We start from the raw sequence: 15,697 nt of genomic DNA, 5'->3' as shown, positions 1-15,697 counted from the left end.
GCTTTAACAGATGGTGTTTATTAAAAATTCCACCTATTGCAGGCCCATTTTCCGCTCCTGATTTAATATAACTATATTTTCAGGTGTCTATTCACTGTGTTTATTTCTAAACTTTACAAAGCAGTCTTCAAATGGACCTATCTCTTTGCTGAAGATCAACCATATCTAATACTGGCCTTGATGGAGGTTTTGAGATATATTCTGAACAAAAGCTGTCTGATGATCTTTTTTAATGAATACATAATTGGCTTCTCATGGGCTGCTACAGTGAAACAAAGCCTTCAAATTAAATGATGAAAAGTCAGGGTTAGGGTTAAAGTACTAGAGATGCAATCATTCAACTTCTAACCAACATTGCACTAAGATTCAGACCTCTTATATTCTCATCAAATGTGAATATTTTTTCTGCTGTTTATGTAAATTATTGCTTTTAATATAAATGATCTTTTTAAGTCCATCATAAAACCATTATAGATTATTTAATGCTTTTATGAACAAATCAACTATGCACAGTTAATTCTGCCATGCAAAGTAATAATCCATAACTTACTACAATATCTGCTTATTTTTGTCATTGGTTTTCTTCCTAATTAAATAAGTGCAGGGTTTACAGACTAGCACTTTTAATTATACATTTATGCAATCACATCACTTCTAACTGTCTAGCTTACAGAATCAAATTAAAAATCATAATTTAAAGCACAAAGTGAAACCACATATATGACCTAACATTAATAAATCACAAAATTATGCATGACAAATTCAGAGCTATGTGTAAGTTATCTGAAATGTATGACTCTGGGTCAAAAGATCAAAGAGTCTTTTTCATCAGATTGACCAGTCTTCTGGTTAAAATATAATGTGTTCGTATCTAAGAGTAAGATAACGAATGTAAATTAATGCAGGCCTCGCTGTCATCATATCAGAATCACGCTGAGATAAAACAAGATCTGTAGCCAACATGTGAATTCTCTTCCATGCCATTCATTTTCCCTCCCTACTACAAATGCTTGTGATTTATTTCCACTGAAGCTCATTCCTCTCGGAGTGAGTCTGCAGGGCTGAAGGTAAGAATGCGGGAGCAGAGTGAAGGTCAGGTTCAGCCCTTAACTGCAGGCGAAATGTGCTGCTTGCACGGCTACAGAGAGACCGATGGCAGAGCTGTGAGGAAGGCAGTTCCTCTGGTGCTCTGGCTTGTCATCTGAAGAAATGTGTCACTGCTAAGATCAGCCTCCTGGCACAGATCTCATCACAGAGAGGGACGCTAAAGCATCACAGTGACACCAGACCCCCTACATGCTGTACTGTACCATGATAGTCAACATCCTTACTGTTTGACTCTAATACAATTAAGTTTGATAAGTGATAGAGAGGTGCTTACCTATAATGTCAAACAAGAGAAGGTTCTGCGGGATCTCCGTTCGGATGATTCCCACCATGTCAGTGACAGGATCGGTCTCCATCACCACATAGTTAAAGGGGGGCTCATCAAAAGCCAGCACATCGGAGCTGGGCTCAGGTTGGGGCAGCCATTCAACATGCAAACGGGCCTTAGACATTCTTGGAGGGTTGCCTTGGTCTGTTGCTTGAATCTATGATAGTGAAGGAGAAAACAAAAGGTGAAAATGTGTATCTTTTTTCTGTTTGTGTAATTGGAATATATCACATTATATTTGTTGGCATAAATTTTGTTAATTCTTGTAGAATGTTTTAGGATTATAACAACTCGTTTTCAGAATATGTTGCTTAAAATTGCTGTAGATTCATATGCATTATTCTTGAAACATGACTTTTGAATTGTGAATTATTTACACTACTGGTCAAATTAGATTTCACCGGAGTCATTGTCGGTTGCTAGCACTTGAAAGAGAACATCCACTGGTTCGGTTTCATCCGATATCATCAGCGAATGAGGCAAATTTGATATTTCTTAGATTATTTCTTAAAATAATTAGGATTTTTAAATATTTTTTAAAGAAGTGCTTACCAATGCTGTTTATTTGATTAAAAATACAGTAAATACAATAGAATTGTGAAATATTATTACAATTTACAATAACTGTTTTCTACGTGAATATATTTTAAAATGTAATTTATTCATGTGATGTAAAGCTGAATTTTCAGCATCATTACTCCAGTCTTCAGTGTCACATAATCTTTCAGAAATTATTCTACAAAAAAATATTAAGCAGAACAACTATTTTCAACTTTACTAATAATAAGAAATAAATTCTTGAACAGCAAATCAGTCTATTAGAATGATTTCTGAAGGATTATGTGACACTGAGACTGGAGTAATGATACTGAAAATTCAGCTTTCTCAATTGAAAAGTCATATTTCAAGAATGATGCATATTAATTTTATGCAATAAAGCCTGAAAACAATTTGTTATAACACTACTAAAAATTTTAAAAAAGTAATTACAAAAAATTATACGAACAAATATCACAATATCTTCCATAAAAATTTGGTGCTGCATTACAGTAATAAATAATCTTTAAAATACATTCAAATAGAAAACAGTTCCTTTAAATTGCAATAATAGTTCACAAGTTCACTATATTTTTTATCAAATAAATGCAGCCTTAGTGAGCAGCAGAGACTTAAAAAATCTTAAATATTCCAAACTTTTGACCTGTAGCATACTTCTTTAAAAAATTACACCTCATGTTTGGTTTCGCCCCAAAACTGATAGTACTGTGACTCGCATGAGTAAATAATGCTATGACACAACTGAAATATTTCTTTCCTAATAACTTAGTGGAAAGAACTGTATAAATTAATTTTTAAAATACTGATTCTAAACCAAACTGTAACATTGTGAATCACACTGATTCCTTGTCAATCTAAAAGTCCACAGCCCTAGTTTGTATCCGTACCGTCAGAATACTGTAGTTGCCCCGGACATACTCTCCTCTAGCTGTCACCACCCCGGTCTCAGGATGAATATCAAACTGATCCTCACTACTGTCTTCCAGACTGTACTTGATCATGCCGTTGGGCCCCACATCGTCATCACGAGCCACCATCCTGTAGATCTCCTGAGGCTCAGCCGTGCTCTGCCGCTCAGGGAGTTTTACCTGGAAAAGCTTATGGCTGAACTGAGGGCTGTTATCATTCTCATCCAGGACTTCAATGACTACGGTTGCAGTCGAGCTTAATGGAGGGGCCCCTTTATCTGATACCATGACCTAAACAACGGCAGGTGAGGGAAACATCATGTGCACAAATCAAAAATGCATTTATCTTTAAATACATTTTTTGGTGTTCCTGTGGCTCAGTGGTAGAACATCATTTCAATTTCAAATCAAATGTAATTTTTTATGGGTGAAAAAAGGTTTTCAAAATCACCCCCTTTTATTATTACCAAGTATTAACCACACTACAAATATGCTTCATGTACTTCACCCAAAATGAAATGCGGTTACTTTTTATAAGACACATTTCAAGTGAATCTTCATGCATTTCTTTACCACACAACAACGGTGCCATATCAAACTGATCATGTTTGATTAGTGAACCAGATCAACCAGTTTGTTGAAAAGAAAAAAAAACTGACTCAAAAGAGTGATTCGCTCACAAATTGGACAGATCTGGTTCTCTGATTCAACACTGACTCAGTGATTTGGTCACAATGGATCTGAAGTTAACAGCACACTTGAGGAAATGATTATGAGTGAATCATTTTACATTTCCGTCTGTTCAGCACTCAAAACTTGGCTTGGCTTCAGACGACTTAAAATAAGTCATATATACATTTATCATGCTTTTTTTTGTCATTTTGGAGCTTATGGACACTGTGAATTGTTGTATAGCAAAGACGCACCTGAATATTATTCAAAATTTCTCCTTTATATGTAACTTACAACCATCCCTTTAAGACTATAATACATAACAAGACACTGGAAACACAAACCGCAACATGTTCTCAGCAATCAGCCAGAGAAATGCTCAGGCCTGAGGTTCATGACCTAGTAAACCGAAGGAAGCAAGTGAACCAACCTCAATGATATGCTCTGCTTTTTGTTCCCGGTCCAGGGGAGCAAGGGTGCTGATCACACCTAAACAAACACAGAGGAAGAACAGACAGGCTGATCAATGCCAACAGCTTCAGATGGATGGCACACCTGTTCATTCACCGCAGGCGCCCGTTTTACTTTCCCTTCCCACAGCTTTGTTTTTAAACCTTTTTTGTTTTGTTCCACTGTTTATACTAGGTCAACCTGTGGTATACAAGCCGTGGGAACAACGGTTAATATTCACGTCTGTGTCAGTGAAGATTTAGCCATCGCTGACGTAGACCAAAAGACCAGACTTCCCAGTTGCCAAGAAACTGACAGAAAATGAGCCACGGCTTAAGAGCCACTGAAGTGTTGTGAATTAGTACAAGAGGTTTTCAGACACCTTTTTAAACTGGGTGTTAGGGGCTTGGTTAAGTGTGCTCCATGGATCAACAGCTGATTTAAGGGCGGACAAAATGCACCAGTGACAGTGGTTTACCACCACTGCAATAAACACTTATGAGTGTCGTTTCAGTAGACGAGGGCTGGCAGGGACCCACAGTGTCTTGTGCAGCACTCAAAACAAACCCTGCTGGGCTTTTATGATGGCCTGTATTTAGGCAGGCAATTCTGAAAGTGTGGTTTTGGCATTAATGCTCACCTGTGGAAAGGTCGCTCTATCGTGCATGGGACAAAAGGCAAATGCATGGATTAAAAGCACATCTTTAGCACTTTCAGCATGCAAAAAAATTACAAAGCATCCCTTTTTGTCTCGATTCTTGTGTTTTAATCTCCCCTAGAGCATTTGGCTTTTGATAATGTAAACTCAGTTCCCAACCCACACAAGAAGTATTTGGCTTGCCTACGTACTCACTAGAAAGAGTTCATATTCGATAAATGCTATGGTTTAGTGGTGCTAAGCTGTTAAGGCGGTTAGCTTAGTCACAGTGTTCTTTCTAGTGATTAGTCATCTCAGTCCGTCCTGTCCTGACATGAAGCGCCAAAAAAACTCTAGTCCCTTTAGCCCTGGGGGAAGCAGGCTAAACCACACTGGAGTGTGATTTGTTGCTGTCTCTGCTGGCTCTTGAGATGTAGCATTGATTATATTACACTTTTATATTCATTTAGCATTCTCCTTGATCCTCCTGGACTATACAGTGCATGCATACAATATTCATAGAGATCTCTTTTAAAAGTAATACTTCACACCGGTTGGGTTTTTGACAGAACTTTTCACCTCAAGCTTCCAGCCAAACCCGCCAGCACTATAACAATGGAAATGCAAACATCTAAATTTTTTAAACATCTACAAATGAACATTTCAGTTTGGTAGATCCTTCATATAATACAACCCAACCCCCTGTCTTGTTTGTAATCCTTGACTATTAGCTCAGGTTGGGGCATATGAAACAACAAAGAGACAGGACTTAGTAAAGACAAGTGCGAGCTTGCAACGCTGGTTAATGCAGTTCGAATTTTCATAGCTAGTGTTCAAAGGCTAGGTTGAGCTGCAAAAAGGGTCAGAGGTGTTGCGGTTTGTGTGACTCTGTGGGCCTGCTTAACAACTGTCCTCACCCTTGACATAAAATGACACACACTGATCATAGTATTCACAGTAATTAGAGGTCCTATTCATTGTGCCCTTCACGAGGCATACCACTCTTATAAAAAACATGTGCTTAGACATGTTTTATCAATCCATCAAAGATTGCACGACATGAATCACCAACTTGTGCCGTTTCATCATTCTCATAAAAAGCCAAAACTGATGAACAAGTACTTTCTGATGGACCATTTGAAGTATAGAGTTTACCTGTTTTTGCGTCAATGGTGAAATATATGCGTTGAGAATCTAGGATCTGGAAAGCGAGCTTCCCCTCAGAGGACTTGTCTATGTCTGTGGCAGATACTTTTAGCACAGATTTGTCCTTTGGCAAATTCTCTTGCACTGAGCCAAAGTAGACAGGCTGGGACAGCTCAGGGGGATTGTCATTAATATCCCAAACTTCAATGTAGACCTCGGTCCAGGATACCAGTGGTACAGTGCCCAGATCTTTTGCACAAACTGTCAGCCAATAGTGTGGCACGGCTTCACGATCCAGAAGGCCTGCGGTCCGAATAACACCTGCAAAATGTAATTGTCCAGAATCACTAACCGATAGCAACAGCAATATACTGCACATTTAACAATAAATGTGTGCTTGTCTTCATATAATGTTAAACATTCGGTTATACATTATTTTAAGGACCAATACTCACTATTAACTAGTTGCTTATTAGCATGCATATTACTAGCATATTAGCTCTTTATTAGTACTTATAAAGCACATATTAATGCCTTATCCTGCATGACCATATTTTAGATCCCTTCACCTTACCCCATACCTAAACTTAAAGGGATAGTTCACCCAAAAATGAAAATTCTGTCATTAATTACTCACCCTCATGTCGTTCTAAACCCATAAGACCTTCGTTCATCTTCGGAACACAAATTAAAATATTTTTGATGAAATCCAAGAGCTTTCTGACCCTCCATAGACAGTAATGCAACTGAAATGTTCAAGGCCCAGAAAGGTAGTAAGGACATCACTGAAATAGTCCATGCGACATCTGTGGTTCAGCCTTAATTTTATGTCCATGTGACATCAGTGATCTCTTAAAAATCATAAAATTAAGGTTGAACCACTGATGTCACATAGACTATTTTAACTATGTCCTTACTACCTTTCTGGGCCCTGAACATGGTAGTTGTGTTGCTGTTTATGGAGGGTCAGAAAGCTCTCAGATTTCGTTAAAAAATATCTTAATTTGTGTTTCGAAGATGAACGAAGGTCTTGCGTGTTTGGAACAACATGAGGGTGAGTAATTAATAACAGAATTTCTTTTTCTGGGTGAACTATCCCTTTATCAACTGACTTACTAACTATTAATAAGCAGCAAATTAGTAGTTCATTGAGGGAAAACTATGTGTATTGTGTTCCCTAATCTAAAGTATTATCAAACATTCATAACAAGTATCAACATTTGTTTTTTTTGTCCTTTAATTCTAAAATCACTTCATCATACAATGTGCACACGAACTGCAAAACTCAACCCAATAATTATGTAGTCAAAGAATAATAGTTTATGTAATGTAACAAATGTTATTGGCAAATGCCTAATATCTTTCAACGTGCAGGAGAAAGTTATGTATCATTTTGTCTTTACATATGTTTGGTATGCCTAATGACTGATCTGTACATGTTTGAACATGCAGTGTTGACCCAACATGCTTAAGGCAGGTGCTGTAATAGAAAAGGCCAGCAATATCCATGAGGTATTTTTCTATCTAGGTAAAGCATGTGAGACGTGCTGTAATCAAAATCATACCTGTTTCTTCATCAATTGTGAAGACGCCAAGCCCTGAGCCATCATTGATGTAATATCTGACTACTCCATCCTGTCCCAGGTCGTTATCTACAGCGGTTAGTGTCAATACTGAGGTTCCTACTGTAGCATCCTCCATAACGGCTGCGTTATGCACAAACTGGGTAAAGAGGGGTCGGTTCAGGTTTTCGTTTACATCTAACACTTCAACCTCAATGAAGCATGAAGATGATAAAGACCGGGGCTTTCCGTGGTCAACAGCTCGAACTGTTAGATTATACGACTGCTGCTTCTCAAAGTCCAGTTCACGCTCCAGAGTCAAGCACCCTGTGGATGTATCCAGGAAAAACGTCCCTGCTTCGCTATTCTTTAGGTTGTAGCTTATGAGACCTCCGCTCTCCAGATCTAAATCAAAGCTTTCGACCCACAATAGCACTGTGCCTGGAGGAACATCCTCAGGAACTTTGATCCTGTAGATTGTAGGTACAAACTTTGGAGGATTGTCATTGATGTCCTCCAGTACAACCACCAGATCTGTAAATGAGAAAAGCTGTGGGTCCAGTTTGGCTTGATCTCTGGCCTCAATTGTTATGTCGTATCTGCTAAAGGTCTCTCTGTCTAAAGGCCCAGTTACCTTCACCACCCCTGTGACTTCATCAATCTTGAACAAATCGGTGAAGGTTAGCAATGAAAATGTAAATGCTCCATTGTCTTCAGAGTCAAAATCGACTGCATTGACTTTGAATATGCTTTTGTCAACCTCTGTGTTTTCTGGGATGTTCACAACATATCTTGGCTGAGAAAATAACGGAGGATTATCGTTTGCATCAAGAACGTTAACAGCAAGAAGCTTCCATGTAGAGGCTTGTGGAGATCCCAGATCAAACACGGTTATGTTGAGAATGTAAAACTCTTTTTGCTCTCTATCCAAAGCACTGATTACCTGCAGTTCACCCGTGTTCATGTCAATAGTAAAACATCCATCCTCATTTCCACTGGAAATTGCATAGACAAGCTTTCCATTAAAGCCAGAGTCATTGTCAGTGGCATTAAACTGCAACACAGATCTATCGAGAGCAAAGTCTTCCCTGATGTCGATTGAGCTTGGTGTGCCTGCGATAAACTTTGGAGAGTGCTGGTTAATTATATGAATGTCTGAGATATACTCTTCTTCTTTGGCGTTGAGAGACGGCTTAAATGACTCAATAAGCTTCTCTGTCAACTGCCTTGTAATTCCGGTCTCCTCGCAATGTGTGGTGGCGACTTCGCCCTTGCTTGTGATACGCACAGTCACGGTGTTGGGGTCAGCACTATATTTGCCATCTGTTGCTGTTATTTTAAGTATATAAAAAGGATTTTCTGTGCCTTCGAACTTTGAGGGAATTGCCCTAGCAAGTTTAATGGAGCCAGAAACGGGGTTAATTGTAAACAGTCCGTCATCATTCCCAGACTCTATCCTGTATATGATCTGCTGCAGCTCATCCAGATCGAGTGCTGACATCTCTGCAATACTCTCCCCCACAGCAAAGTCTCGGGGTATGGAGGCATTGCATGCCACCCGCTCAAACACTGGAACATTGTCGTTGACGTTGGTCATGGTGATGGTTCCGGAGCATTCGCTTACTCTGTTGAAAGGGCTTCCGCTATCAGACGCCCAGATTCTCAGGTGGTACCATCTCTTCATAAGCTCATAATCAAACTCCTGAGAGGTCGAAATCACACCGGTCAGTGGGTCTATATTGAAAGGAACTGGACTTGTGTTTGCTACAGAGTATGTTACAAAACCATTGTTATCTTTGTCCACATCAATAGCAGAGACAGCCAAGATGCTTGTTCCGATCGGGACGTTTTCAGGCAGAGAAGCCTGGTATGAGGGCAACGTGAACCTGGGGGCATTATCGTTTTCATCAATTATATCCACAACGACACGGGTAAACGCTTCTCCATCATTTGCTGTGACATCAAACTCATAGTGAGAGTGCTTTTCAAAGTCAAGAGTCTGAGAAGTCATTATCACACCAGTTTTGGCACTGATTTTGAATTTATAGCTATCCGGGTTTTCTTTGATGCTGTAGGTTATATTTTTGAAACTCAAACCTACAGATACTCGAACTACGTGACTTTTCGGTGGAGAAAATTCACTGAGAGTGACGTAATAGAGTTCTTGTTCGAACATCAAAGGTTTAACTTGAGGAGGAGGAGGTGGTATATGCACGTTTTTTATAGGCGTTAGCAAAGGAGGGTTTCTTCTGTCTTTGGCTTGCAGGGAAATGTTTAGTCCAAATGGGTTTTGCGACCAATCAATCCATTTTGTTGAGACCAATTGAAAGCCACCATCATGCAACGTCGATTGAATAATCTGAAAGCACTTCAGCGGATCCCCTTCAACTATACTTAAAGATGCCACTTTCTCCTTTTCCTTGGGTTCCGTTTTGATGTTCACACTTATTTTGTCGTCATCCGTCTGTGGAGTCGCTGCACTGGTGGGTGTGACGAGGGTAAAGTTTTCTGTCACAGTTTGTATGGCCACAACAAACTTTGCTACGTTTCCAAACTTCTGCACACCAGAGATTTTCTTTGTCCTGTCCTCTGCCAGCACAGTCAGCTCATACCTGTCTCTCTGACTGGCGTCAAGCGTCTTGATAAGTGTAACGGTCCCTGTGAACGGATCAACGGCAAAGGGGTGTGATCTAGTGGTGAATGAGTAATAAAATTCTGCGTTGCTGCCAATATCAGCATCCGTTGCGCTCACTCTCACCAGACTTGACTTGATTGGTGTGTCTTCTTTGATTAGCGCATGATAAGAGGCAGGGTAGAAGAGTGGTTTCAGATCATTTGTGTCAAGCACTTGGATCGATACCTTTGTTCTAGCTCGGTTGTCATAGGTGCTTTCGGTAGCCTCGACGGTGAGAGTGTAAATGTCTCGTACCTCTCTGTTCAGCACAGCTGAGTAACTGCTTCGGGTTTTGATTCTCAGAAAGCAGAAATCTCCTACGGTTACCTCTTCGGCTTTGAAAAGGCCATCGTCATCTCCAGAGACAATCTTGTACTTAACGTCCCAGAAGGGATCAGATAGTATGATGCCCATTCGGACCGGGCTCTCCGTATAGGTCCTGGGGGCAGAGTTCTCATAAATGCTGGCATTATATAAATGATGGGTGAACCTCAGCAGAGAGTTGTCTTTAACCAGGCTCCCCTGACATCTGGTTAGCGTTCCTAGGACTGCTATGACAATGAGAATTATGGCTGTGTCTGTGAAAGCCATTCTCACTGTCTCAACCTGGACCCGCAGACCTGAAGAGAAGGAAACAAAATATTTAAAACTCATTTTTTTCTGGCAAGTAGACCACAACATGGTTTTACCATGAGCTGATATGCCAAAGTAATATTACAATGACCATTATCTAACCACATACCGAAACTAAAAAGCACAAAACACACACACGCATATTCATCTCATTGTCTGTTTCACCTAGTTAAAGACCATAGTCGGGTACTTTTTGTCCCGTTTTGACATGCCTTGACAAGCTACATTACATTGTTTAACCGTGAGAAGAGCACCAGAACTCTTTAAACCAGGTGATACATTTACACATAGTTGAGCCAGGTTTCTTTAACTACAAGTCAACTACAATTAGCATATGAAAATGGGTTTTGTAACTTATAAACTAGACTGCACTGGGTTGCTATTCAAATCGGGTACCAAAATTATTTATTTTGGGGGCGCCTGACATTGAGCTTCCCTTCCTCACCCTCTTGTTCGACAGCAATTTTTAGCGACAAGATTTAGCCCAATGTTTCATATCCCACCCAGTTTCAAATAAACATACAATTTATTCTTTATTAAACACTAAAACAAATATGGTAACACTTTAGTATAGGGACCAATTGTCACTATTAACAAGTTGCTTATTAGCTATTATTAACATATTGGCTGTTTATTAGTACTTATAACGCACATATTTTACATGAACATATTCTACATCCATAATCCTACCCAATACCTAAACTTAACAACTACTTTACTAACTATTAATAGGCAGCAGATTAGGAGTTTGAGGCAAAAGTCATATTTAATGGTTTGTTAATGGCGAGAATTGGACCTTAAAATAAAGTGTGACCATATATTTTTGCTTTGGAGCCATGAAAATGCATGTCTTTAGTTTAATTTCTTTTTTCTTTTTTTCAGTTAAATTAGCTTGAATTTCAAATATTAAGATATTTCAGATGTTTTTACTTAAAAGTTAGCACACTGACTGAAAGTGTACTTTGTGAGGTGCCAAATATTGTATTGCATTAACCCCCAAAAACGGATTGTTATGCCCCTGATTTAACTACAATACACTGTGTGACACCAGGTAAAAAAAAAAAAGGAGACTGTAAAGAATTAAAAGCAAGCTGAACTAATTTACGCTTATTTAAACTAGCCTGTATACTTATATAGATGTATGATAACAGTTCTAACCGCCATATATCTCTCTAGATGGGGGTAGGGGGAATTGTAGCCATATTTCCCAGAACGCATCAATGGGATAGAGGTAGTAACAGAGAATTAATCTGTCCCATACTGGTTAGACTTAAATAAAGCCTGCATTTCTGTGTGGGTTTCAGCAATAATACTTCTTAACTCTTTTGAAATCTCCTGAAATCCAACAGGTAAGAGTTGTGAAATCCCTCAGGGTGAGTCTGTTAGCAGTAGGATGTGCAGTGTGCTGCTCTCCAGCCTACACTCTCACAGCCCAGGTGGCACGCACTCGGATCAGGTTTCACTATCAGTTCTCACTTTGGCAGTTTTGTTAGATTTAATGACATTTAAGGATACTGTGAACAGTTCCGCATGCTTGTAATGGTACTAAATCAAACTTTACATGCAGCAAGCACTAATAACACTCAAGAAAGTCACATCAAAACAAACTGTAGCATGTGTTTAAAACATGCACCACAAGTAAGCCAACAAAGTGCAGTCTTCAACTATTGCACGTACTGCAATTTTTCATACTCTACAGGAGTTCTTATTACTTTCCCTGCATGATCAGTGCTTTGTGATGCATGGATTACTATAGGATTACACTAGCTCTTGCTGTTGGTTTATTGTTTGCAAAAGTTGTGGCCAGAGCCAAGCATCAACATGCCCACAGATGCGTCATTTTTAACAGAACAGCTAGTTCGGCGGTGCTGAGGCATTACGGATGACGTGGAATTGAACTTCCTCCCAAAACGTTTTTGAACTGCCTGCTAATTAGATTATGATAAATGCAGTTATCTCTGTTTAAAGCAAAGCAATGAATGCATTTTTTTTCTGTCGTATTCTATCTAGTTTAAATCCTTTTCTCAAAAAAAAAGTATTGCTCAAAAATCTTTACAACATTTTCGTGTGTGAGCTGGTTCCCCATCTGTCGATGGATACTTACGTGAGGACCTCACATAAATTTCCTCACATCCACACCTAGTGCCACAGGGAGGCAATTATCTAAATTGCTAGGAGGGCTTCAGAGAATGGATAGTTTAGACAAATGGCTTAAACCCAGTTTACTTGGACCTGGACATTTAAGGTGGCCACATTCTTGTTATCGTCAAGGTGTCCACCTTCATCTATAACCCTCTTGTACCACAAAATGTTCAATATGTAATCAACTCAATGTTCAATATATAATCTCTAATGAGCACACCACGTTAAAGGCCTTGATGGATGAGATGTGAAATTGCTATGTGTATTTAGGAAGAAATAATATTTCATATTGACCGAGATTACCTTAGGCCCCAGTCAAAATGTGTTAGAATAGAGGAGAGCTTCTGTTTGTGTTTTAGATGACAAGTTGAACATTTGAATTAACAATAATAATATAAAAAGAACATTAGTATGTGCTTTAATAACTAATTTTTTATAAACACACAGACCTGTGAAATGCACTTGCAGTCTTCTCATTAGTAATTACTAGCACCGTTTTGTTTGCACCGATATTTAAAATACTTTTATCTGTATTTAGAAAATGAAAAACACTTTATTTTAAGGACCAATTCATGCATATTACTATCATATTGGCTGATTATTAGTACTTATAAAGCACATATTAAAGCCTTATTCTGCATGACCATATTTTAGATACCTTAATCCTAAACTTAAGAACTACCTTACTAACTATTAATAAACAGAAAATTAGAGGAATTTATTGAGGCAAAAGTTGTAGTTAATAGTGAGAATTGGACCTTAAAATACAGTGTGATCACACAATTGCAACACTTGTGACAGCCCAAAGAAATGCTTACCACAGCAAAATAATAAGATTTATAAAATCCCACAAAGCATCACCAACACACTTTTGGATGTAGATTCAAATCCATTAACAGAAAGTTCAGCAAACTGACACCGCATGCCTGAGTTTCACCGCATCTCAGAAACTCACCTGAGGTCCTCGACTGCTGCTATGCATAAAACTTTTCCCAAAGTCCTCACACCTTTGGTATGACAGCATTCCCGTGCGGAAATAAATCGAATCGCTTTTCATCCATAATGAACACTAAAACTCTGCCAGAAAAGCCAGTGTTGACGGTTCCAGCTAATTTAGCATGTTCACGAGACTAAAGAGTTGCAAGTCTGTTGAGACACCTCATTCCCTGAGGAATCAGGTTGATCTTCTCCTCCCCAATCCTGATGACACTGTCCCTCCCTCTGAAACCCTCCCCCTCCCCCTAAACTCAGCCCAACACCCATCAACCATCAGCCAGGCACACAGATTGGAGGCGTTTTTACCCTTTCTCTCTCTCTCTCTGTCGGCCTTTTTGTTTGTTTTAGCCTTTGGGCGAGGTAGATCTCAAAGTTTTACACAAAGTCCCGTTCAAAGTAAACACACAGCTCATAGGTTTCATATTGCTGAGTACAGTACAGAGTCTCTGCTTTGTGCTAGATGCAGTCACCTCAATGCTTTTGAAGTCTGTGGACAAAATATGGAAACAGTCTTAAGAAAATTAGTGGCTGATTAACTCAAGAAAGCTAAACACGAAACCGCTCCAACGGATACCAGAAGGCAATTACCTATTATTAGTGCTAGCGCTACTGCTAACAGCCTGAAGCACATAGCCTTTGTTTGACTGTTATGTAAACAGAGATCACCGTTCACACTCAGGCTACCTATAGTGTAATGCATATCATGTTGAGACGCAAGGTGATCAGCATTTCTTTAGCAGATTCCCCAATTAAAAGTTCTCCACAGTCACAGACCCAAAATTGATTCAGAAATGTACGTTGAGGTACGACAGCACTTTTTCATCCAGCTACCCGCCAGCGATGATGCAAGCAGACCCCACTCTCTGTGCCAAGATCTGCCGTGGAGCGAGAGAGGATGAGCACATGGAGCAGGCACGGCCCACAAATAAGACTCAACAGACGGTGGGCACCGGGCCACCAGAAGCAGGTGGACTTCGCCGAAGTGCATTTTGAGGATGAAGTGAAAAATGTGCAACCCTAAGGGCACGAGAGAAAGCCACATGCATCTATATTTCACAATGCTGCTTATTTGGACAGTTTTATGAGTGGATTAAGCATGTTCACATCAGTATTTAGTGACATCCTGTCTTTTGAGAGCTTGTGGACTGACATGATTTCACACCATATCTTGATAATGGATCAATCATCACTTACAAGAAAGAAAACCAAACCCCTTAATCCTAGGATCCACAAACTAAAAGATACAAAGCGTTTCTTGACACAGTCTCAGAACGAAGCGTTCACTATCAGTCAGCAGAAAAAGCAGACTTGAGTGACAGCTCTGTTTTATCTGCCTCCTCTCAGATAATGTGTTGACCTTCTCATTGTGTGCTTCTCTGATTCTTTGTGTCCTCATTTGCCTTGAATTTACATTAACTGTCAGAGGACTGTGAAGGAGTCAAACAGAGTGTGTCGTTGTGTTCAGCTTCCCTTAAAAAAACGCTAAACTTTAATTAAGTCATTGTACTCACTCAGCATGTGAATATTTGTCACCATCAGTCTTTCCAGACATGGTGTGTACATTTTTAAAAAGCCGTTTCAGGATTAGGAGTGATGCTGTACAGTCCCATACAGCATATAAATGGATATTGACAGACACTTAATTATTTCTTTCTAATGGCTATTGGCAGACTTTGAATTTCTCTGTGATATTTCTCTATGATTATTTGTAGGCTATATTTATGCAATAATGTTAAAGGGGTCATAGGATGCCCATTTTCCACAAGTTGATATGATTCTTTAGGGTCTTCGTGAAAAGTCTGTAACATAGTTTGGTTAAAATTTCTCAATGGTAGTGTAAAAACCACTTTTCCCGTCAAAAACAGCTCTTTTCAGATCAAGCCG

At 39.3% G+C, this 15,697-nt stretch overlaps 1 protein-coding gene across 1 annotated transcript in view; it reads right to left on the bottom strand.

Annotated features, from left to right (window-relative positions):
- LOC107664719 (protocadherin Fat 2) overlaps positions 1-14,009 on the bottom strand; it is a 47,328-nt gene extending 33,319 nt beyond the window's left edge. The window contains exons 1-6 of the mRNA XM_016455369.1: positions 13,773-14,009; positions 7,372-10,662; positions 5,816-6,127; positions 4,004-4,062; positions 2,881-3,192; positions 1,382-1,592 (exon numbers count right to left, since the gene is read on the bottom strand). Coding sequence (XP_016310855.1) covers positions 1,382-1,592; positions 2,881-3,192; positions 4,004-4,062; positions 5,816-6,127; positions 7,372-10,633 — 4,156 coding nt within the window. The 5' untranslated portion in view covers positions 10,634-10,662; positions 13,773-14,009. The remainder of the gene's footprint in view (positions 1-1,381; positions 1,593-2,880; positions 3,193-4,003; positions 4,063-5,815; positions 6,128-7,371; positions 10,663-13,772) is intronic.
- Between the last annotated feature and the right edge of the window lie 1,688 nt (positions 14,010-15,697).

Source organism: Sinocyclocheilus anshuiensis, unplaced genomic scaffold (assembly GCF_001515605.1).
Source record: "Sinocyclocheilus anshuiensis isolate Anshui unplaced genomic scaffold, SAMN03320099.WGS_v1.1 scaffold235, whole genome shotgun sequence".
NCBI lineage: Eukaryota > Metazoa > Chordata > Actinopteri > Cypriniformes > Cyprinidae > Sinocyclocheilus > Sinocyclocheilus anshuiensis.
The sequence above is the reverse complement of the archived record's forward strand: the minus strand, read 5'-3'. Positions and strand labels throughout refer to the sequence as shown.